Here is a 25,619-nt window from a genome sequence, read left to right as displayed (position 1 = left end):
TCTTATGTACCCAGGTAAATAATTAACTTTGCAAACTATGAACATGTTTAATTTGGCTTTTGAAACGATAGTTCTGAGACCAATTGTGCCCTTCCTAATTTGGAAATATTTTCTTTCTGGTTTTTATTTTGACATGTACCCAGCCATCTACTTTTGTTGCTATTTCTAGCATCCCAAGGGAGCTGCTTCCATGGTTGTCATAGTGCAGACAAACACAAAAGAAAACCAAGAATTCGGTGCTTTCATAAAGCATTTATTTTTATTTGAAAACATTATACAGGCATGACATTGCCACAGCCAGTCCATAGGGGAGCATGCAAATATCAAAAATGGACAGTTTGTTGAACTTATCGGTGTAAATTTTTTTTGGTTCGTATTTTCCATCTGCAGTGTTGTCAGAATTAGTGTGCTTTGTTATGTGGCTTAACAATAGAATCCTACCCATGGGGTAAAATCTGTACTGGTAGCTAGCTGGGGACTACTAAATAGTTATAAATCAAAAAGAAACCCAAAACAAACAATACTACACGCTTGTCAAAAGGTTAATAGCACAAGTTAGCAATATCTAAACTAAACATTGAAACAATTTCATGGGACATGGTGGTGCAAATTTTTCCATTGCTTGGTCACCTGGTCATGTATTTGAGAGTCTGTAGATGTGGGAAGGTCTGACCAAGGCAAGCGCTGTCCCCAGTGCAAGTTTTCATTGAGGAAGTGAGAACCACCACTTAATCTCTAGCAGGGTTTAGGAGAATTGTAGTTTGCTTTTACCCGATCAAATTCTGCACAAATTGCTAAAGTCTTACTCATTGAGGAGAGATTGATTGTGGACTGAAAAACTGAAATTTTTGCTGGTGTCTACTGAGGTTATGAAATCTCAGAAACTAAAACAGCTAAAGTTAATGTTGTCCTACTCCCATTTCCCACCCCATTCCCAAAGGATCAATGTTTTTTACACAGAAAAAGAATTTGTTCTTTGCAATTTTTTTTTTTTTTTTTTTTTTTTTCCTGAAGGGTCAGTCTGGAACTCCTGATCTTGAACAATTCAATATATTATCAGCCTTTCTAAATGGAGACAAACCAACACATTGAGGTCACCCAGGGACATGAAAGTCTCAGTACAAGGACACTGAATGATAAAGGGTATACAGCGAATTCATTTTAACATTCACACTTGGTTTCCATACAATGGAGTCAATTAAAATATCCTATAAAATAATTCAGATGGCAACCTTTAGCCATCTGTTGATTGCAAACTTTTTGGAAATTTATATTTTTAAAAAACTTCAGTCTACTGAGTGGACTTGGAAATAATTTCATCCACTTGCTTCTCATAAGACTTTACTAAGTGTCTACAAATCAATGTCATAAAAATGAATCAAAGACGAAAACATCTGGCTTAAAATAAATACTAAAAATGCAATAAATCAAGCAAATTATTCAAACCAAAGGAATGTAAACACAAAAATAAAACCACAGTCTTTAAAGGTCTTCGGATCTGAATGGACAAAATATTCAGAGAAAGGTATTTAATTGGTTGAAAGGTAGCAGAGCGATGATGTTGGCACAGTTGTTTTGATTTGATAGAGCTTTAACGCTGATACTTTCCCCACGGAAAATAAAACATGTTTCCTAGGGGGCTGAACTGAGATGACCATTACATCTGAATATCAGAGAAGAGAATTTTTCTTCTCCATCTCCAAGGGTAAGTCCACTCACCCAGTGTAGAAGGCAGGCAAAAAGGCAATGTGGGTGCTGACAGACAGTGTGGGATGCTTTTGCCTGCCAGATTTAGGCCTTGCACAGGCACTCTGGGATCAGTCCTTCTACTGTAGTCTGTCCTTTTACTTTCCAGAGACCCCACTGGTGTTTTGCTTTGCTTGCTTGTGTAACATACATTGATTTAAATTGCCCAATGTCTCATAAACATGTATTTTTCCCCTATAAACCCTGTAACTCCATTGAGGATCTTTTTGAACGGTATTGAAGTCAGCCAAACTAAAAGAGTACGTTACATACTGACACATAGAATCTTTTCTAAATAATAGAGGTCTGTGGTGTTTCTTAATTTCCTGTGTTTGAAAAAGGGGCTATTTTAAGGGCAACAGATTAGACTAGTGACATATCATTCATAGTCTTATCAGGATCCTGCAGTATTCTCTGTGTCCATAGGAATGTTGTGTCAATATACCTGTTATTGAATGGATGCCAAATATGACCAAAATGCCAGACTTTTTCAATGATGACTTCGTTACCACTGCAAAGTGGCCAGATCAATTAAGCCATTTTCAAAGACTGCTCCACATCAGCACCTTGACTTTGTTAGGAGGTGGCACAACCAATGATTTTCCACAATAAAGGTAATTTCCATGCTGGTGTATTTTTAAAAAGGTGTCACAGAATTAAAAGGGCAGAGAACCATGGCTTTTTCCAGCGCCTTGATTAATTTCCATATTATCACTAAGGAAATCTAGAAAAAAAAGAAAAGATAGTTTTTGAAGAGAGGCTACAGGGAGGGGCAGAAAGATTTTATAATTATATATTGCCCTAAACACAAATGATATTATTTCTGGGGGCTCCCAAAAGCCACAGAAATGGAACAGTCCTTATCTTGTTATTACAGGGACTTGATTAGCAGAATCATGTGGCACAACAGAAAGGCAATGGCCTGGAGTAATCAGAGATCAAAATATAAAAAGGCTAAAATGTTTCTTTTATATCTATTCCTAGAATAGAGAATTATATGGTCAGTTGCCCCTCCCTACAAAGGTCACAGCACAAAATACTTATTGAGCAGGCAATCCAACAGGTAACAGAGGAAACCATGAGCCACCAGGTCCCTAGGATAAGGAAACTTCTCAGGGGTGGAGCTCCTGTGGCATGCATCACTCATATAGTCTGTGCAAAAAAATAAAGTATGACTCTTAAAAAGTGAATTGCCATAGAAAAGTGGGGTTTATGTTGACTACATGTGGGTCTGGCAATAGTTTCCATCAGGAGTACAAAACATCCTCCTGAAAGTTGGTGTGATAACAGTAACAATAATAATAATACAAATCATAATAACAATAATACTTGCTTTTGATTCAAAGGTTTTCACAGTAATGAACGCAGGGGAGTTGTGATCAGGATACACATTAGCTAGGCATCTTTCCGAGTCAGGTGGATTAGAGCCTGTGTCTCCAGTGATGTTGAGCTTGCTCCTTTCACAAGCTTTCAGAGGATTTGCTACCTTGCAGTCCACCTGTGTAAACTGCACCTAGTAAATACCTTTCTCTATGTACAATACAGAGATGATGGGCAAAAACATGGCCAATGAGTTGGCCTCAGTGGGCAGGGCGGGCCTCACCCTAGGCCACACGAACATGAGGCTCCTCTTCGGTCTCCTGGCCCAGGCTGGTGTAGGTGACTGAGGGTTCCACCTGAGCTGTGGTCGGTAAGTCCACAACAGGTCCTGAAGGATTGCGGAACTGCTTATACACTCGGGGGTCCTGGGCTATGTAGGTGGAGGTGGAGGAGTAGAGCACCAGCCCAATGAGGATGGTGAAGAAAGACAGGAGATAAAGTCCTGAAAACTAAAAAAACACAACAGTAAAGTCATTTGACAGCCAGGGCAGAACCACTGACACATTAATGAGGCATAGAGAGATGTAAGCAGAGCTGCTTCCTCTCAGAACAGGCAGCGTGATGAGTTGGCCAATACCCTTGATGGAGAATGAATTTTCTCATCCTAAACTGGCTTGGTCCCATTGATTCCCCTTATCTTTCCTAGACCCTGTGGCTAACACAGAGGAACACTTCGCTAATGGTCTCTAAAGTGCCAATCTGAGGATCTGGTATGGTGCGAGAACTAGTTAAGCACAACTTAAAATGCATCAAGTTAAAAGCAAAAAATCTCCAATATCACTCAATAAAAAGTTGGTTGTTTGTGGCTTCATTAAACTTAGAGAAATACAGATATCCCCTTTAGGGTTGTAATGAAGCCATAAACAATGAACGGCTCACTGACAGCTGCATCAGGGCACTCTCGTTACACCTTAATCCAATTCAGACACTATTTGTCTTCCTAGTAGGAATTGTTATTGACTTTGGTAAATATCTTTGCAAGATTAGATTATCCTCGGACAGAAAGAAATAGTATAACATTCCATTCCTGACCCACTGATCTATAAACAAAACCAAACAGGGCTGTATATACAACATTCTGCTTCCTAATCTACTTGCTTGACAATTCAGAGAGTTTGGGGGGAGAGGGAGAGAAAATACTGGTTTATACAAGTCGCAAGAATTTACGTATGTTTGTGGAAACTTATGACTTCTGGACCTTCTTGAGTAGTTACACTGGAAGTAGTTACTTCAGTAGTTACTGGGGAAAGAGTATGGTAACAATGTGAGTATTGCCATTTCTTGTGTTTCATTCATTCATTCATTCATTCATTCACTCCTTCATTAAATGAATAGTTTCTTATATGCCTTCTCTATATCAGACACTGAACTATGTACTGGGGAAAGAGAAATGAAAAATATATGTTGATCCCTACCATTTAGGACTTAATTGTCTCAGTGGCCAAACAGGTACAGATAGACAAAAACAACACAATGCACGTACAGCATGCCAAATCTCATTTCAGTCAATAGCTAATAACCCAGTCTTGACCACATCCTGTGTCCATGGGGAAAAAGGCATCAATTTTATTGTCCTTTTTAATGCTAATACTGAAAGAACTAAAAACTGCTAAAAAGACAAAAATTAATTGGAAGTTGGAAGAAAGGAAGACAGGAAAATGACCCAGAGATCCTATGAAGTAAGTTACAAGGCTATAATAAAAAGCTAAAAGATGGCTCTAACTGTAGTTCAATAATAGGAAAGGAAGTCTTGAAAATGGCTCATAAAAAAAGGTATCCCTGCAATTAAACGTCCCTGCTACAGTGTTGTTTTCTTTCTTTCTTTTTGCAGCAGCAAGGGAGCTAAGACTAAAGATGCTTTTCTGATTTTCTTTCTAGAGCACTCCACACCCTGTCCCTCAATTCCTTTATTTTTCACATTGAAACCATATGATAACCCTACTTCAGATGGATTTATGTACTAGACTCAGCTTGTAACAGCTTCATTTAATTAACTTGACATAATTCACTTTTTCCAATGAAAATAAATGTGCCTTATTCTTTGATTCATAAATTTGTAAAATAAAATGGTAGAAAAAGAAGACCACTAACGGTACAGTCATGTATGATCTCAGAAAACCTATTTACACTCAAACTTGCTTCCTGAAATTCTATATTCAGGAGCTTCACCCTTTACCTGAAACTTCAGTGAATGAAATAGGTCTGTTCCTAACATTACCATCACTTCAAATATTTTATTAATTACTTTCACTTTCAAAACTCTACCCATACGTCTCTAGTTTCAAGCAAAGGGTCTTAGGTGTGAACCTGCCTCTACTGCAGCATATGGAGGTAGAGAGACGACGAATGAGCACTTTATAGTTATCCCTGCATTCTAACCACCAAGCTGGCTTCAGATCTCAGCTCTACCACCTTCTAGCTTCAATTCTGGACACATTTCTTAACCTTTCCAGGTCCAAGCTTCCTTAGCAGTAAAGCACACCTATTATAGGGTGCTTAAAAGATTAGATTCGATAAGGCATGTAGAACACTTATCACAGTTTCTATCTTGCTGCAAACATTCAATTCACATTAGCTTCATTCTTATTATTTTTTTGTTATTACTATAGCACTTATTTTATCATAGTAATACTGATATATCTTATAATAATCTGATATAATCATTGATTAAATGGTCTTTTTTTTCTTTTTTCTTAAGACAGGGTTTCACCTCTGTCACCCAGGCTGGATGCAGTGGCACAATCATGGTTTACTGCAGCATCAACCTTCTGGGATCATGTGATCCTCCCACCTCAGCTTCCCGAGTAGCTGGGACTACAGGCACCTGCCACCATGCCTGGCTAATTTTTGTATTTTTTGTAGAGACAAGGGCTTTGCCATGTTGCTCAGACTGGTCTCAAATTCTTGGGCTCAAGCTGTCTGCCTGCCTTGGCCTCCCAAAGTGTTAGGATTACAGGCGTGAGCCACCGCGCCTGGCCTAAATTGTCTTTTTTCAGTAGTCTCTGGATTACGAGGTTGTGTCTTGTTTGACCAATGCCAAGTACAGAGCTTGGCACCATGTAGACATCTACTAAATATTACCTGCTATTTCTTTTTTTATCTTGAATGAATAATGGGGAAGTTTCAGACTAAAGAAAGAAACAGAATAAAAAAATCAGCCTGTACCAGTGGAGTAGTTCAAACATTTTAGCTTTCAACTAGATAATGCAATGCCTTTCTAGTACATAAAATGCTCAACAAAAACCCGTTAAGAAGGAAGTCCTAGTATGAATCTACAATCATTGACTCCAAAAATCATCTTCGAACCTGGGGTCAGTCAGAGGAGTGTGATAGGACGATGAATTGGAAGAGACAATGAAGAAAGCCAGAGTCTGGATCGAAGACTCAGGGCTGCTGATCAGCGGACTGGCATAGAGATGTCATAAACTTGGGGTGGGCAGGATTTGGCAGTTGAAATAATGTAGTGGCAGAGAGAGGAAAGGATTGAATACAGAGTATCCAGGTAGAAGGATTGGATTCCTCTCCATTTATGATTTTAGACTTGATCAGTATGACAAAGAATATACTGTTAAATTTTGTAAAGCTAATGCCCTCACCATTGTAAGAAATGATACTTTAATGTACTGCTTAAAGGATCATCCCTTTTTTGGACATGGAACCATCAGGTTGAGTGAGAAATTCATTACAGAATTGTTTTCTTGGGACATAGCTTTAGCATAATAACACATAGTTTATTTTTAATGCACTTCTATTTAATTCATATGGAATTCAGTCAAAAAATAGCTCCAAAGATAGAGAGCATGGGATTTTATATGATGGAAGTATCTTGGAAGTCACCCAAGAGGCTTTATTAATAAATGGTAGAGAAATTTTTCATTTTAGATACAAGCCCAAAAAGACAGCAGTCAAGCAAGCATTATGATTAATCCGGATAAATGTTGAATGTTATAAATGTTGAGAGAAAGGTTTGCTTCTTAAAAAATAAAAGTAAAAAAAAAGTTTTATTTTTCCCTCTTTTTAGCTTAACTTGAAAAAGAAAATTGAATCAGGGATACCTAATAGAATGACCCTCTATTCTGGATGGTGCACTTTTCTTGTAGAGCATTCATTTCAAAAATCAATCAATCAGACAAAAGTATTGCGCAATCTAGGCTCCTTAACTTACTAACTGCAAATAAATACTTATTTCTACCTCCCCAAGTAACGAGAACAGGAACTTCTCTGGAATGCTACATGAGGACTGAAAGCTGTCTCTGAGTTACAGGTAAGGGAAGCTCAGGCAGAGGCTGGCTGTCTCCATTGGAGAGCCGGGGCTGCTTGCTGTCCAAAGTGTACTTGGAGGGCTTTCCCTTTGCAAACTGTAGCCATCAGAATATGCTGTTTTTTCTGTGCTGCAGACACACTTTTTCCTGCATTTTATCTAACTGGAAGCCTTAAGAATCTGAGAAAGGATAACTCCTGTATGAACACGACCATATTGCAGACGCTGTGTACTTTGCTGCTGTCTTTTTCACCTTCATGAGTCTCTTTGAGAACACAGGTCAGAAGGCACTCACTGTACATACTGAAAATCCCTGAGTGCTGCTTAAAACAATCTGACTGAGACACAAGCTATTATACAGGATGAGGTGGCTTGGAGGATGGATAATAAGCCTGTACAAAGCTCTTTAACTTCCAACCAGAGTTAAACCTAGCTCTTAGAAAGAAAGCTGGCCTGTCAGTTTGATTGCTATTTAGTTCCTGTGGCATTCAGCACATCACAGACCAAATTTTCATTTTATTTTTGGCATTTAACTTCTAAGTCAAATTTTAATAAACCTAAATCTATACAAGTAGAAAATCATGTGGTTTGAAAGTCATTTCAAAGTCCATTTATAAATACATCAACTAGACTATGTGAAGAAGAGGGCAATGCTTCAATGGCAACTTTCTTTTTCTAGCTTGACTGAAAACATGGCAGAGGTCAGCAGAGGAGAACATGAGTGATCCCTAGAGAGGCGCAAAGTGGACTCTGGGTTTCAGCTTTACTTTTGTTGCATATATGTACCAACCACTTCTATATGGTGGGCCTGGGTTTTTCCTTTATCCCTGGGAAGTGTACCTTAAAGAGTCCCTTTAAGCATATGTCTCTGTGTAGCTTTTTCAAGGCTCCTAGCCTGGTGTGGTGATGCATGCCTGTAGTCCTAGCTACTCAGGAGGCTGAGGCAGGAGTTTGAGGCTGCAGTGAGCTATGGTCCTGCCACTACACTATACCTGCCACTACACTATACACAAGCTGTCTCTTTAAAAAAATACTCTCTCTTTCTCACTCTCTCTCTCTCTCACACACACACACACACACACACACACATACACACACTACAGGCCCCTTTTGCTGACCTGATACCATCTGCCTTCTGAAATTGCATTCCTATAATGAATGCCTGCTTTCCTTGAGCACAGTGAGTAGCCTGAGATAACACTGCCCCGATGGCTGCTCATGTACCACACATGAGCCAAGGCCAATGCTTTCAAGCCCTCAGATGTTCCCAAGGCTATCTATGATGAGTGAAGGAAGCAAACACCAAATATTTCACACCATAGCTCAAGGGTGCTATTACTGTTAAACTTCAAAAGACATGTTACCTTTTGAGGCTCTATTGGATATGAGCCTGCCATTGAAACAGGCATACTACTTGGAAACATGATAATGGCAAGAGTTAAAACTGGTCCATGAACTGCATAAGGAGGCTGCACAGAAATGAATACAAGGATATTTCTAAGTGTTATTAGACATTGCTTCTGATGAAAAGGCATTTCTCATATATGAAGGATATGTGGCCATAACGTGGCCATAATAACCATGTCCTTTCTAGTTGTTATTCAGTTTATTCTTTTAAAAAGACAAAGATGTAATTAAACTTTCCCATATTTTTAACTCTTTGGTAGAAAACATCTATGAGGGTAAAGTCTTGGAATCTGCAAATTTAACAGTTGCTTCAAAATCAATGCAACCATGGGTAAGTAGAAAAATACCTTGCAGTGATTGGTCATTCTCAACGTTACGTAGCACAACCCCGAAAATGTGGGTTTAGGAGCTACTAGGGAGAATTTCCACATAGAGAGATTGGTCTGTTAACTTCAACAGGCACATTATTCCTGGGAAAAATGAGACTTTTAATTAAGTTTGTGAAAACTGTCCTGCTTATTCTTTGCCATGTAAGACAAAGTATCCTTTACTTAACCTACTCTGTGAAATAAAATGCACATATGAAAATAAATCAACTTGCACACTAACCATAACTTCTAGATCAAGAAGGAATAAATAAGCCCAACTCTGTTTAAATTGGAAGCAGATTACCAGTTTGGAGGTTCTGGGTACCAGAGTAGTTTTAAAGATCCATCAGTGACTAAATTAAAGTAACATGTGAATTAAGAATAAATCATTCACTCAATGTAATGCTGCTATAGTGAAGAATAACTAAAAGGGGAGTCCCACTTTATATGTGAATTAAAGGGTGGACCTTTTGGCAACTATCTTAGAAGAAATGAAGCCAACTCTCTGCGTGTCCTTATGGGGAGGGAGAGGACAATTCAGCATTGATAACACAGCTCGTCTCTTGGCAGCCCCGTGCTTCTCAGAGGGCTGAGGACCATACCGGGAGCTTGGGTACAATTGCTTGGTGTAGGACAAGAGGATATTGGTCAGTGCTGAGCACGCTGTAAGCTGTGGCCTGTAACGGTAAGACCCTAGGACGAAAAGCTCTGCCAGGTCCTGATCTATTGCCACTGGGCCTGAGCCAATTGCTATTCAGGCCAAGACAACTAGACGGACCTGGCTCCATGGAAAAACCAACACAAACAAGTTGATGCCTGACCTCCTAATTTTGGCTCTGCACTAAACTAACAAGATCATTTTTATTAGTATGAAGTACATTAAAAATGCAAAAGTTCAGCTTCTGGGCTTACTGAACTGGAAATAAATTGCCAGAAGAGACCAGAGCTGTTTCAAATACTTTCAAACTCCTCAATTACTGCTCTGTCTCCTATTCTCATGTCCTTTATTTCTCCTCTTTTCTTTTTTTCCTTATTTCCTTTTTTGTTAGAAAAAAAAGGACTAAATCTTTCTGGTTAAATATTGTGATATTTTGCTCTTCTAGGTCATTCAATGCAAAATATGAAATATGGGAAAGTCACATAATCTACTGACAGATACCAAAATCAGTTGTCTTTAGAGACTAAGAATAATGACCCCCACAAACCCCTGCCTCCCATTCTTTCTCCAGTTTGAGAATTTGAATCTCAATTCATGTTAATTTAATCAAGACAAAAATAAACAAACGAGTGCCTCAGTCAGAATGCCAAATGGATTCTGTATTCGTATCAGAAAACCAAGTCACTGCTAAGATTTCAATACTTGGGAAATGATTTAATCTCCAAGCATTGTGTTGTTAAAGCAAAGAGAAGTAGCAACCAGGGCCCTTGCCTCTGTGTGCCTATGCCATCACCCAGGGCAAGGCTCTGCTCTGAGCTGTAATCCCAGTTTGGTTTATGAGGTCTTCTGTTTAGTTTGCAAAACCAATTCATTTGGCAGTATAATTTGTGCAGCCAATCACATCTAAGGCCAATAAGGGTTCTTTTATAGGCAAATATCTTCCCCTGTGGGTAATTTCACACATGAGTACAGCAATCGGGAACTAAAAATGGATTTCTGCCATTATCTTTTATATGACAAACAGACATTTTCACTTGGTCTGATGAACTGATAGAAATCCTTGTTCACACAGATTTCTATTTTCTGCATTCCAGCAAAAAAGAGAGGCCATAATAGCCAAGTCAGAAGTGGAACAGAGGGGCTTACTCTGTGGGAGTGTTTAATTATAGGCTCAATTACAACAAAGGCCATTCAATGGCTCATTTATGTCACCTTCCCGTGCATCCTTCTTATTATCAGCAGTCAAAAAGACATTACATTTGTGTGGGAGGCACACTGAGCAGTGGCCTTCACTCCGTTTGGACTTTTGCATCACAAGACATCTATTTTCCCTCTGCAAAACACAGAGGTACATGCTGGGCTAGAGCAATTTTGTAAGAGATTGAATTTTAAAGCCAGGGAAAAATACTGAGTTTATAGAAGTGGTAGTGTAGCAGCTCAACAGATCCCAGAGACTCCTGCCCCATTACAATGGAATCAAGGGGTGGAAATGGAAGTGTCATCATTTTCTATTAGCTCTGTTAGCCACTAGCAAAATTTTTGCTTCCTGCCACTGCAACCTTTGCTCTGTTGATCTTAAAATTTTAGGGTCAGAGAGAAGAACGCTTCTGCCAGAAGATAGAACAAAGATTCCATGCAGGGAAAGTTGAGGCTGCCGTCTGGCCACTTTGGGCTCCTCATGCTTCTGAAACAAAGAAGAGAGTTTCAGTTCTGTCTGGGTGGCTGATCTCAATTACCAAGGGGAAACTGGACTACTACTTTCCCAGGGAAGTAAGGAAGAGCCTGTCTGGCGTTCAGGAGGAGATCCTTTAGGGTATCTCTTAGGATTATCTCTTAGGATTATCATGACCTGTGATAAAAGTCAATGGAAACTACAATAAATCAATACAGGCAGTACTACTAATGTCCCTGACCTTTCAGAAATGAAGGTTTGGGGTCACTTCATGAGGTAAATAACCATGACCAGTTGAAGGCAAAGGGAACACAGAAACCGTAGTGGAAGAACATACCAGCAGAAACCATGTGACCAGTTACAGAAACGAGAACTGTAATTCTCATAAATTTCTTCCTTGTTATGAACACATTTATGTGTGTGTATATATAGCAAATATATTTGTTTTCTTCCTACCCTTGTCTCCTTATTATATAACATAACATTATATAGCATTGACTTTACATCATAATATGAAAGGATATGAAGGAAAAGAGTGAACATCATCATTTAAGGACTTTGCATCTGCCTTTAAGGCAAGGGTTAGTGTGTTTTCCAATTGTATGCAGGATAGTCATTCATGTTAGGCAAAAATAGCATCTTATTATTGTCTTTATTTAGAGATTAAGTATTATTTAAAGACATGTGTAATTGATGCCAAGTTGAAAAGGGACGGACTTGTTATGGTTAATTTTATAAGTCAACTTGGCTGGGACACAGTACCTAGGTATTGGACCAAACAGATGTTTCTGTGAAGGTATTTTTAAAATGAGATTAACATTTAGGTCAGTAGACTTTGAGTAAAGCAGATTGCCCTCCGTAATGTGGGTGGGGTGAGCCTCACCCAATCAGTTGAAGGTCTTAAAAACAAAAAAAGACTGAGGCCCCCCCAGGAAGAGAAAATTGTACCCCTAGACTGCCTTCAGACAACTCTTTCTTGGGTTTCTATCCCGCTGGTCTTCCTTGCAGATTTTGGACTTGTCAGCCTTCAATGGCCTGAACCAATTCCTTAAAATCAATCACTCTTTCTCTCTGAATACACACACACACATACACACACACACACACACATTCCTGTTGATTCTGTTTCTCTGCTGACTAATATAATTGGTAACATGACAATCTGTGACACTAAAGATCTTTGACTCTGATGTAAACTTGTAACAATTCCTCTTTGTGGTAAGTTTTTAGAAGTGCAATGATATTTTTCAGGGAATATCAAGTGGTGTTTCATCATACGAGCTCTAGAATCAAAATCAAGGGATTTACATTCCTGTTTGCCTCTTCCTTGCTGTGTCTTGGACAAGTTCCCTACGTCTCCAAGCCTCAGGCCACCCATCAGTTAACTAAGGACAATAATAGCACCTGCTCTATGGAATCACTGTGAGCACTGAATGAGATGAGATATAAAATTCTTGGTGCAGTGCTTGCCACATACTAAATGTTAAACAAATGTCAGTGATTGTTATCTTTACATCACAAAGAGTAAATTCTAAAGCCAAGATTGGTATAAAAATCTTCCTCAGATGCCTTTCTGAAAAGTTCACCACAAATCAATTTGAATTGCAAATGCAGTTATGGAACTGGCTATTTAAAAAAAAGAACAGAACAATCAAACCATCTGGAATGGAACACATTTTTGTCAGTGCAAATAATCAACCTCTGGTTTATAGACTCCATGTTTGGGCCTGTTTATTTCAAGATTTCTTTTCCTTCTTTCTTTCTTCTTCTCTTTTTTTTTTTTTTTTTTTTTTAAGAGATGAAGTCTTACTATGTTGTCCATGCAGTGGCTATTCACAAGTGAGATCATCACATACTATAGCCTCAAACTCCTGTTCTCAAGCAATCCTGCCTCAGCCTCCCAACTGAGATATTTTTAATAATGCATAATTACATAAGTCACAGGAATCCTCATAATTTTCTATTCTGTTTACATTGTTTATCAATTTTGAGCAACTACTCTGCATTGACACAAATCATGTTTGAGCACCCATGAGCATATATGAGTAACTCTAGCAATTCACTTTGCTTCCTTGGTGTGGTAGGCTGAAAAATGGTCCACCAAAAGACATCCACATCTTAATTCCTGGAGCGTATACACATTATAATATTTGGAAAAAGAGTATTTGCAGATGTGATTAAATTGAATATCTTGAGATGAGAGATTATCATTGGTGCTATGGACTAAATTGTGTCTCTCCAAAATTCATATGTTGAAGCCTAACCCCCAGTGTGATTGAACTTGGAGATAGGGCCTTTAAGGAAGTAATTAAAGTTAAATGAAATCATAAGGGTGGGACCATGGTCTGATAGGATTGGTGTCCTTTTAAGTAGAGACACCAGAGAGCTTGCTCTCTCTTATTCTAAGAAAACAATATTCAGGAAAGCATAATGAATAACAATTCTAAATTAGGTATGATCATCTTAGCAAACAAAGCTGCAGTCTACTGCTTTCAAAGTATTTTTGTATATATCATTTCATTTCATTTTTAAAACACCAATCCCTCAGAGAAGCATAGAGTACCACGATAAGCATCTTGATGCTAAGGAAGGTGGAGGTGGAGGAGGTTTAGTAGCTACTAGGAGGTTTAGCAGCGCACTTAGGTCTCAGATCTTGTAGTGACAGCTTACACAGTGCCCAAAGGCCTTGACCCTTGGCCCAATTCTCTTCCCTGTCCCCTAATTACTTTGTTAGCTACATTACAAAGTAGTAACTCTTTTTGTTTCTTCCATTCCCTATACTCAAGCTTCTAAGGGCAAGCTATCTTTCTTTTGCATAGGGGAAGGACTCAACTTTAATTCAACATCTCTTGGAACACCCTTAATGAATTATTGATAAACTTGGAAGCTGTTCTTTTTCTATTTATAGCAATGAACAATCATCAGGAAATACTATCACGGCTGTGGGAAGGAGGAAACCCCTTGACAAAATGAAAAATGAGCTGCCCTGCATCAGTATTGGAATTCTATACTTCTTTCTTTTTCATGCACCTGGTGGTGGCAGGAAAGACAAAAAAAATGAAATAAGTGGATAAGTAAGTTATTTGTAAAGAATATTATGAAATGGCAGCTGTCAAAAAAGAAATCATATTATGGGTTTAATGTTTTTTTTTTTCCTAAATAAGCTGTTTAGTTCCTGATAAATAGTTGCTACCTTCTCCCAAATAGCCTTCAATATTCACTTTTAAATTCCATAATATCATGGAGAAGTATGGGCATTGGGCTCAGAGTTTTGGGTTATTCCATGCTAAAACTTTACAAGGTCATTATTATTGAATTACTATGCGAAGTACTATACAGTACTGTATAGTCCTTGAAATCCATGGGGTAGTAGAAAAAATGTAACTGAGACATTCAATAACATTGCTAGGTTCTTTTTCCTTTTCAAAATTAAACTTTATACTATTAATATTACAAAAATTAAATTGTCTAATGCCTTAAGATTTGAAAATAAAGTGAACTTTGAGTTATGCTATTATTATATACACAAATTTTTATCCTCAAAATCTAGAGGAGTCTGCTAAGTTTGACATTCATGAACCAATATATTCATAACCATCTATATGTGTCTATGTATTTTTGAGGAAGATGGGCATGATGAGACATCACCAAGCTGTAAAAAGACCTGTAACCTGGAAAGGACTTCTTTGCTGTAAAATTAGCCTGTGTGTATAATGGTCTCTTTTATCTGGACATATGATTCTGGGAAAAATTAACTTGATAATATTATTGTTATTACCCAAAATGGTTTCCCCTGGAGTTCACTATATGTAAGAAATCAGTTTAGAATGCTCTCCCTGTCTCCCATGCTTTTCCTTCCCAAATAGCTCATTGTTCTTTATAAGCTACTGTTTTAACATTCCTTCTCTCTCACATCTTAGCTCAGGGCTACTGGTTTGCATTGGTACCCACTCATTCCTTGTAAGTAATGAAAACCATAAACTATCAAACTGAAGATATTTCACAGCATGGTGTGTATGCTACAGATATCCTTATAACAAAACTAATAGATACTGCCTTAGATGCCACCAAGAACTCAAATAGGGGCCAGGCACTTCACTTAAAACTGGGTAGAAATAATTACAATTGGCTTTGAAAACAAGTTTGCACATTTAAAGTGCAAAGAAATTTGTAGTATTTTGTGTATAGCTTCAACCTTTAAGCAGCTTTATTAATGACACACTTTGTAGAGGAAATGGTTGTTTTGTGGTGCCAAAGACTAAAGAAAAGTTTGCAAGGACAGTTACAGTCTACATCAAGGGCCAGAAAACTAACAAATCTGGCATCTACCTGGTTTTGTGAATAAAGTTTTATTGGAACTCAGCCATGTCCACAGCAGAGTTGTGTAGTTGTGCTGGAGACTGTATGGCCTGCAAAGCCTAAAATATTTCTAATCTGCCCCTCCATGGAAAAGTTTGCTGACTGCTGGTCTACCAATATATCTATATCTGTACCTACCAATATAGATGCCTAAACATTGTATGTGATAATGACTAATTTTACAATTTAATGTGGGATGATATGAAAACTAAATCCGAATATTAGCTATAATATAAAAATTTATTTTTTTCTACAAATAAAATTTCTTACCAAATGTTCAGCTTTTAATGTGAGTTCCATTCCTCTTACATAACCCCTTACACTGCATACAGTTACAATGGTATTGAACTGCTTTTCTGATTTCCATGTTCCCTTGAGATGTTCCCTAAGCAATCCATCAATTCAGTCAAAGAATGAATCAAAACAGTGGCTCACTATTGTGTGGGATCTGAATTTTTGTTTTTCAGCTGGTTTCATCAACTTGAGACATAGAGTTGACATTGATCAAAAGCTTTCTGGCTTCCAATGTGAAAATTTCTAGATAATGTTCAGCCTAGAAAGTGGAAGATTAAACTTCAATGTTTCCTGTGAAAATAAACCTTTCATTAAAAAAATAATTACCAAACACCTACTGTGCCAGGCTCTGCAGTAGGCACCAGAGACACAGCGCCCAGCAGAGAAGGAGCCCTGTGAGGTCTCTGTTATCCTGGAACTTAGTCCTGACCTCCAACGTAAAGCCACTCTTTCATTTAAAGATAGAATTGATTGAAACATGAAGGAAACACCAGTACAATTCATAACTCCTGAAACCCCCACAAAGCAAGGGGACACAGCTACACTCCTGCACCTCGAATGTCTGGTTCCATGAGCATCCTCAAGGAACTGGGTGTGAAACTGGTCACCAACATGTACATTCTAATTAAATTGAGTCACATTGCTAAAGCTGAGGCCTCACAGCATGGTTATAATGTATTTATTTAAAAAAAAAAAAAAACGCTATTCTAAAATAATTCAAATGAGAAGGAAACTAGGCATATGACCGTAAGTTAGTACTTAGCAATCTAATGAGTGAAGAGTTCTTAAATATAAAAATAGTCAAAACAGAAACAAAGAAAAACTTGGAATTTTTTGTTCATATTTGTCAATTAAAACTGATCATAAACCGTTTTAATCTTCTAACCGGGGTCTGTTATAATTTTGTCCATTTTTTCAAAAGCAGAGATTCCTATTTAGAGTTCCTTCTTATTCAACGGGATTGCTAGCTTTGTTTTCAAACTGAAATAACTTTATTGTTTTGTGATTATAAAAGTAAAAGTAACAAATATTCATGTAGCATTTTAGCAATACATAATTTATGCAATACTTAAAAGTGTGAAGAACATGAAATATAAGTATAGTCATCACTCAGTATCCATGGGGGATTGGTTCCAGAATCTTCCTTGGATACCAAAATCTGTGGCTGCTCAAATCCCTCATACAAAATGGTGTGGTATTTGCATATGACTTCCTGTATACTTTAAATCAGCTCTAGATTACATATAATACCCACTACGATATACCCGCTACAATACAGATGCTATGTAAATAGTTGTTATTTTGTATTCTTTAAGGGATAATGACAAGAAAAATAAAAGGTCTGTATAAGGTTCAGTGCAGATGTAATTTTTTCCCCTTAATTATTTTCAATCCATGGTTGGTTGAATCCATGGATGTGGAACCCATGGATACAGAAGGCTGACTGTATTAACAATTCTACCAGCCTTAATAACAGCATTATTTGTTGAATATTCACTGTGCTGGATATTGTAGTAAATGATTTACATATACTATTTCACTTAGGCCTCACAATTAATCTTATGAGAGAGATACTATTATGATCCCCTTTTGGTGGGAAAACTGTAGTTTAGAGATGTAACTTTTGCACAAGGTTGTGTAACTGGTTGTTTCAGGGATTCTTAACCAGGGGTCCCTGTATAGAATTCATGGAGTCTGTGAGCCTGGATGAGAAACCTGGACTCTTATTTTCACTGACCTCTAACTGACATTTAGTAGCTCTTCAGTTGCAAATGTAGGCATTGAGCTTCAGTGGTATTCGATGCACTTTAGCCTTTTCCACGAACATAAATCATATACAGTGTATATTTTTACTTTGCATTACAATCGCTGCAGATCTCTCCAAATATCTCTTATGCTAATCACTGCTTTGAAATGACAGTAGTTAATAGATCTGATTCTAGATCTTGTGATTTGTATATTACTCTATCATCACATTTTAAAATATTCTGATGTTATTTTAATATAGTTGTTTTTGAAATCCCATGTACTTTATTTTAGACATTTTAAAACATTATTAAAACAGATCTCTAGGCTTCATCTGACTGCCAAACTGAGCCATGGCACAACAAATTTATAGACCCATTGGTAGGAAGTGGAGCTGGAATTCACAGCCGGGCTGTGACAACTCATGACAACACTGCCATTCTGCCTGCCCTTGGAAACGTTTACATTTTCATAAACATCCTTTCAGATATGTCTCTATGGACACAAACGCTTGCTTAAATGTTTATATATGAAAGTATGCATGTGACTATGCCAATAAAAGTTTTTATTGTTTGTTTGTTTTTGAGATAGGGTCTCACTCTGTTTGCCTAGGCTGGTGTGCAGTGGTGTGATCTTGGTTCACTGCAGCCTCAAGCCCCCAGGCTGTAGTGATCCTCCCACCTTAGCATCCCGAGTATCTGGGACCACAGGTGCATGGCACCATGCCCGGTTAATTTAAAAAATATATATGTTTGTAGAGATGAGGTCTCCCTATGTTGCCCAGGCTGGTCTGAAACTCCTACGCTCAAGCAATTCTCCCACGTTGGCCTCCCAATGTGCTGGGATTACAGGCCATGCCCAGCCCAATAAAAGTATTTATGAGTAAAGATGTCAGAGGAGAGCAGTGCTTAACGGAATGAACCCTAAAGTCAAAACCAGGCAAATTTTTGGTAGCAACCAAATAAGAAAAGGGGTATAATCATATGGCATAAACTTTGAAAAGTTAGTTAAGGGAGAATCTAGGAGATTCCAACATGACTTAGCATTATTGCTAACCCAGCATTACCTACCAGAAGTCATTCAGAGGAAAGAAGTGGAGTTGGCTGACTCTGGAGATTAACAGAGAACTTTGCAATTCAGAGAGGGTTGATTGAAGTGGTGTTTGGGTGAACTCAGGAAACAGTCAAGAAACTATTGTCAGGAATAGAAACCACTATGTACTTCCTAAGATTCTTGGGGAGGTAGAGAGTCCTTGGGGCTTGGCATTATCTGGGGATTTGTGGTGGACTAGAGGAGCAATTGAACTCCTCTAGTTCAAGGGGGAATAATGTCACAAGGGGGTTATACTCCTGAGAGTGGGATGGGTCATAGGTCAAGATGACCTATGAATGTAAAGACATTAGAGATGTTGTCAGACAAAGAGAACCCTGAGATATAATACTTGCAAGCTCTTTTTTTGAAAAGTAAGTCACACAACTCCTTAAATGATAAAATCCAGTGACTCATGACATTGAAAAAGGACTGAGTGTGTATTAGTCCATTTGCATTGCTATAAAGGAATATCTGAGACTGGATAATTTATAGTTATAAATAAAAGAGGTTTATTTTGGCTTATGGTTCTGTAGGCTGTATAAGAATGGCACCAAGATTCGCTTTGCTTCTGGTGGGGGCCTCAGGAAATTTACAATTGTGGCAGAAGGTGAAGGAGGTGCAGGCATGTCACATGATGAGAGAGGGAGCAAGAGAGCAAGGAGGAAGTCCCAGACTCTTTTAAAAAACCATATCTCATGTGAATTCACAGAGCATGCAGTCATTACCATAAAGATGGCACCAAGCCATTCATGAAGAATCTGCCCTCATGACTCAAACACCTCCCACAAGGCCCCACCTCCAACATTGCAGATTACATTTCAACATGAGATTTTGAGGGAACAAACATCCACACCATATAAGGGTGCAGTGCTCAACTTAAAAAAAAAAAAAAAAAAAAAAAAAAATATATATATATATAAAGTTCTGAGAAAAAAGTGCAACCTAGGATAGAATTATCCTTTGAATTTAAAGAGTAGACATGTTTTCAAAGAAGTAAAGATTTAGGAATGCAACCCCATGAACATTTCCTGGTAGACTCATTGCGAACCCAATGGTACTTCTGCAGTGAAACAAGACACTTGATGACCACCTGCTTTTGCATTATAGGGAACATATTCTCTACAAATGGACAAATTGCACTGTGCACAGCCTATACAACCATACATAGCTGAGTTGCTTCCTGACAATACCAGTAGTGATGAAGTCCAGCCTACTAAGGGATTAATCAAAATAAATTCAGAAAAGGAGAATCTATATTTCAGAGACTGGTGGTACAGCAAATGTAGTAAGTGTGGAAATACGGTTTAAAAACCATAGAGATTATATTTACAGAAGTTAACTATTAAAATATTGATAATATAAAAATAATACAGTAAAAGGAAATGAGGGAGGACAATGTTAATCATCTTTCATGGAAGCGAGTAAATCACAACTATTAACACTTTAAATATAGAGCTGAAAAAAGTCTTCAGTCCTTGGTGGCCCCTAGAGATGTGTAGAGTAGTGGTTCTGCTTCAGCCTTTAATGTTCGAGCCACTCTTTGTTTTATGTCTTAGCAAAATGACACTCTGATTTCTATGAGCTTGGTTTATTAATATTCTGGTTCATGGAAGATGGATCCACACAGGTCTGCTGACAAAATTAGGTGACTGAATGGGCAAGATTGTTGCCATTCAATCTTGTGAATGTGACTGAACGGCCGGGCTGTTCACTTTGGTGACAAACACATCCCAGGCATTGTCCTGGGAGACAACTAGCTGTTTTTTTCCTGGCTATGCCCCAATCCAATCACAAGCCTTTCCATTTGAAACTTCTGCAGTACCTCTAGCCCGTTCAATCTTTCCTCACAGCTTATCATGATGACGTGAGTTCAAAATATTTGTTTTGTGAGGTGGAGTTCAAGAATAGATTTACGTAGAAGGAACTTTGGCTTCTGGCTATAATTCTGGGCTTGCCTCACCATTTATTCCCAACTTCTCTAGTCCTTCTCATATTTCTGGGAAACGGAAATTGCTAATGTAGCAGAGACCAGCTACTTGTTCACTAAACCCATTTGCTTTTCATCCTGCATAGCTTGACTACATTTCCCAGCCTCCCTTGCAATTATTAGGTGTGGCCATGTGACTGAGTTCTGGCCAAGAGAATGGGAGGGGCTATAGACACATCATTTTAGACACAGCCATAAAAGTCCCCAGGCTGTCTAATAAGGAGTCCTACAGAGGACTCCAAGTGCCTAGCCCAGGCATGGGCAGACTTCTTAAAGAGCTAGACAGTAGTAACTATTTTGGGTTTATGGGTCATACACTTTGTCACAACTACTCAACACTGCCATTGTAGCACAAAAGCAGCCATGGATAATATGTGAAGAAATGGGCATGGCTGTGTTCCAATAGAACTTTATTTACTAAAACAGGGGGTGGCTCACAGGTTAGGGTTTTCTGACTCCTGCTCTAGAGGATGGCAGAGCCACAAAATGGAAGGCACCTGGGTTCCTGAATGGCTGCATGGAAATGCATCCCTTCGCCACTGCTAGAAGCTAGCAACACTTACCCTAACTTATTCAGCAAGACGGAAGCCTCAAAAGGGGCTGTACTGTTACAGTGCAGGGGAAAGCCAAAGTCAAATGTTCACAGATCTTTCACCTTGGTATTCCATGTGAAATGCTCTGGGCTTCAGAGACGCCAGTCTCCCTAATTCTCTTCTCACCAGCAAAACTTTAAAAAGTATTGTAGAGTCATAAAAGACTAAGTCTTAATTTTTAAATCTCCTGTTTCTAATTACATTTGGGCACTATGAGCTTAACATCCACAGCCTTTTAAGATACAAGAAACCTAACAGGCTACTTATGAGGGCATTTTAAAAAATAAGAAGTGAAGTATTGCTTTTATTATGCTCATCAGCTGCCACAGGTTGAGGCTGCCTGCCCTGGTTTCAAGTGCAGTGACATTACTGAGATTGCTCACTGCCATAGAGGATCAACAGGGTTGCTTGGCTCAAGATACTGATTCATGTCTAATGAAAGATTCCACTCTTAATGAAACTTTCCAGTCTCTGTAAACTCTCTGGCACTGGGACTCAGATGTTAAGGATAGTTGAAATTGCTGTCTACTAAAGTTTTAGTGTTTTGGAACCTTATCCTTTGCATTATCTGCCTGGTGATATTTGGTGTTTCTATCATCTTCACCTATAAATAAAAAGTTATGCACCCAAACAGTGGCTGGCACATAACAGGTACAGAATAAATAAATATTATCTGGATATCTTTCTTTTAAATTTAATGCATAATAATATGTTATTATAATGACCTCAGGTCCAGAGTTTCTAAACTTTGCTTGCCAAATCTCTTATAGCAACCACCACAACAAAACACTAAGAGAAGCTGGCACATGTGGGATGTAATTTTAGGAGCTGACGGGGAGGGTCAGGGTGGATCATGGAGCTCTACACCTGTCCTCATAGGATGTCACCTGGATTGCCAGCACAGGCTGCTGACATTTAAAAACTTTTCTGATTGTTTTGTAACTCAAAGCAATTATTTAAAAATGATCTGGTATAAATATGAGACTAAGACATACAGAATGCTTTCTAATGAAAACATGCACATGAAATCCCACAAAATTCACATTAATCACATTACCCGGAATAGTTGGAGTTGCGTTTTGGATAAATGATTTTGAAATCTCTCTTTTTTTTTTTTTAGTAATTATTTGTATGATAAAAACACTCTCCTCATGCAAGAATAGTTTTATGGAGCCCATACCTTCCTAAGATATTTTTCAAATAGGATAATCTGTGGCTTCAGGCTGTTCAGCATGGAGAGCCACATAAGCCAATGGCCCAAGTGACATGTTTAAAGGGGACTTGGAGAGTACTTATGATGTTCATTTTTGTCTGTTAGTTTCTAGTTTATTTTAATAAAGTTACAAAAATAATATGTCCTTATGAAATTACTCTCACTTTATTACAACAATTTTGTGGCAATATTAAGCCTTGACATGTTAATAGTAGATGCGTGAAATAAGCCATCGTCATTTAAATGTCAGGCAAAAAGGAATTTTCTGTATATTTCATGTCAGCTGCTATTTTGCTCAAGAATGTTCAGCACACGATGGCATACAGTGAAAGAACTGATTGGTATTTTACTTTAACAACCCTCAGATGTTTTGTATTTCTGATTGTCACCTAAAAATTCCATGGTAAGCAATAAAGGAATCAAATAATTCAGTTGAAAATGCCTAACACAATGTTTTCTACATTTCAATGCATGAGACCCCAGGCTTGCCTTTTCAAACAGGAAAAAAGTTGGAGAGAACTCATACAAAATTGTTAAGCACTACATCTAGTTACAAAATCCTAGAATAAGGTTAATAGTCCAAAAATGTAATGAGATAGGAATTACTAATCCTGAAACACATGTTTAAGCAGAGAACCGTATCACTGCTGGTCACCTTTTATACATTACCTAACTTAATCCCCTCTAAATTTCCATAAGGCAAATCTCATCACCTTAAAGTTTAGAGAGAATAAGTAACTGGCCCAAATAACTTAAAGCATACACAGAAGCCAGTTTAAATCTAGGCTCCTTGGACTCTGAAGTCTATGCTCTTTTGGCCACACTATGCTGCTTAATTCATACTTTACATGGTAGATGTTGAAATAGTTTTCCCACTCCAATTTATTCTCTCTCCACATGATTTAGTGTTTTCTTTATTAAAATCACACACTAGCAAGAAACCTGAACTACTTTAAACATCAGTTAGGAAACTCAACAGGGCACAGTGTCTGTAGGCAGAGAATGTGTCTTCACTGCCCAGACACAGCTTCTGAACCACATGTCCACACATCCCAGCTGACCTGGCTTCTAGTCAGTATACCCATATTGTCCTGGTAGAATTAGTACTAGTCCCATTGGGGTAGGCAGAATAATAATCCCCCAAAGATGTTCACACCCGAATCCCTGAAACCTGTGAATATGTTACTTTACAAGGTAAAAGGGACTTTGCAGATGTGGATTTTGAGGTGAGGATATTATCCTGGATTATCCGGGTGGGCTGAATGTAATAGCAGGTCCAAAAGAGAGAAGCAGACATAGCAGAGTCTGATTTGAAGACACCATACTGCTGGCTTTGAAGACGGAGGAAGGGGCCATGAACCAAGAAATGCAGGTGGCCTCTAGAAGCTGGAAAGGGTAAGGAAATGGATTCTCCCCTAGAGCCTCCAGAACCAACATACCTCTACTAATACTTAATTTTAGCCCAGGTAGGCTTCTGACTTTCAGAACTGTAAGATAGTAAATTTGGGTTATTTTTTAAGCCACTAAGTTTGTGGTAATTTGTTAGAGCAGCAACAGGAAGCTAACATCCTTTCAATTTCAACAGTGTCTTGTTTGTACAATACTTATAAGACGGTAGACCTCAGACCAAGCTCTGACCTTGAAAAGTCAGTACACCCTCCAATGGAAAAGCCTCCATGTCAGTCTCTTCCTGGGCTTAGTTTCGGGGGTCTCTGAGGCCCAGGCAAGTTCATTTCCTGTGCTTTCTGTGGATGGCTATAGATTTACTGCTCTGGATTCAATAATGTTGTCAGGTAATAAATAATAGAAATACATAACCACTTCTCAAAGTCTTGTAAGATTTAGAGTTTGCAGAAGCACTATGCCTTTCAGATAGACGAATTTAGAATTAGATCATTTGCTTCCCAGGAACATGGGGCTTTACTGTCCAGTCAGCACAGCAGTCAGCACAAGAGGCAGAACTGTTGCAGATAGTGGAATGATGGGACGGAAAAGGAATGGATTTTTTCCAAGAGTGGAAAGTGAAAAAAAAACCCAAAACCCCAAATAATCAATGTTAGGCAGGCGAGCTTCATTTAGTCATTTAGTTCTGCGTGGATAAGCAACATCTGTGAAAAACTAGCCCTCTCCTCCAACATGCAGATATTTATAACCAGACCAGAAAGCTGCTTAAAGACATCATCATTAAGAATAATCTGTAATTGTAGACCATAGTAAAACCAAGTGAGCTCTCAGAGGTTACTAGGTCACTGGTCCAATCCTCAGCACAGAAGCTGAGGCCCCTTGGTACTCTCTCACATCAGTGTCCTGCTTCCTCTAGCCATGGAAACTCCTGCTTCCCAAGATAGTCTATTGCACTTTCAGGTACTTGTTAACAATGTGTCTTTATATTTAGCAATAAGTTTGTAACCTTCACCCTTTGGTCCCAGTTCTACCTGCTTGCAGCCATGTATGGTAAGTCTGAACCAGGGGCCTAACCATGGCTGCACCCTGGAATCACCTGGGGAGTCTTTAAACCTATGATGCTTGGGTGCTTAGAATTGGTGAGAGGGGGACCCAAGCATCAGTATTTTTATTTATTTATTTATTTATTTATTTATTTGTTTGTTTGTTTGTTTGTTTATTGAGATGGAGTCTTACTCTGTTGCCCAGGCTGGAGTGCAGTGGCACGCTCTTGGCTCACTGAAACCTCCGCCTCCCGGGTTCAAGCAATTCTCCTGCTTCAGCCTCCCGACTAGCTGGGATTACAGGTCCCTGCCACCATGCCCAGCTAAATTTTTGTATTTTTAGTAGAGATGGAGTTTCACAATGTTGGCCAGACTGGTCTCGAACTCCTGACCTTA

General features: G+C 38.5%; 1 protein-coding gene across 3 annotated transcripts in view; it reads right to left on the bottom strand.

Moving 5' to 3' along the window:
* Window positions 1-235: 235 nt before the first annotated feature.
* SLC35F1 (solute carrier family 35 member F1) overlaps window positions 236-25,619 on the bottom strand; it is a 398,950-nt gene continuing 373,566 nt past the window's right edge. For 2 of the 3 annotated variants that reach the window (XM_005551675.5, XM_065543251.2), the window contains 2 exons: window positions 3,350-3,575; window positions 236-2,470 (listed from right to left, as the gene is read on the bottom strand). In XM_005551675.5, coding sequence (XP_005551732.1) covers window positions 3,351-3,575 — 225 coding nt within the window. In that variant the 3' untranslated portion in view covers window positions 236-2,470; window position 3,350. Of the gene's footprint in view, window positions 3,576-25,619 lie in introns of all 3 variants that reach the window. The other variant, XM_074036935.1, reaches the window with a different exon arrangement.

Source organism: Macaca fascicularis, chromosome 4 (assembly GCF_037993035.2).
Source record: "Macaca fascicularis isolate 582-1 chromosome 4, T2T-MFA8v1.1".
In the NCBI taxonomy this organism is placed as follows: Eukaryota; Metazoa; Chordata; class Mammalia; order Primates; family Cercopithecidae; genus Macaca; species Macaca fascicularis.
The sequence above is the reverse complement of the archived record's forward strand: the minus strand, read 5'-3'. Positions and strand labels throughout refer to the sequence as shown.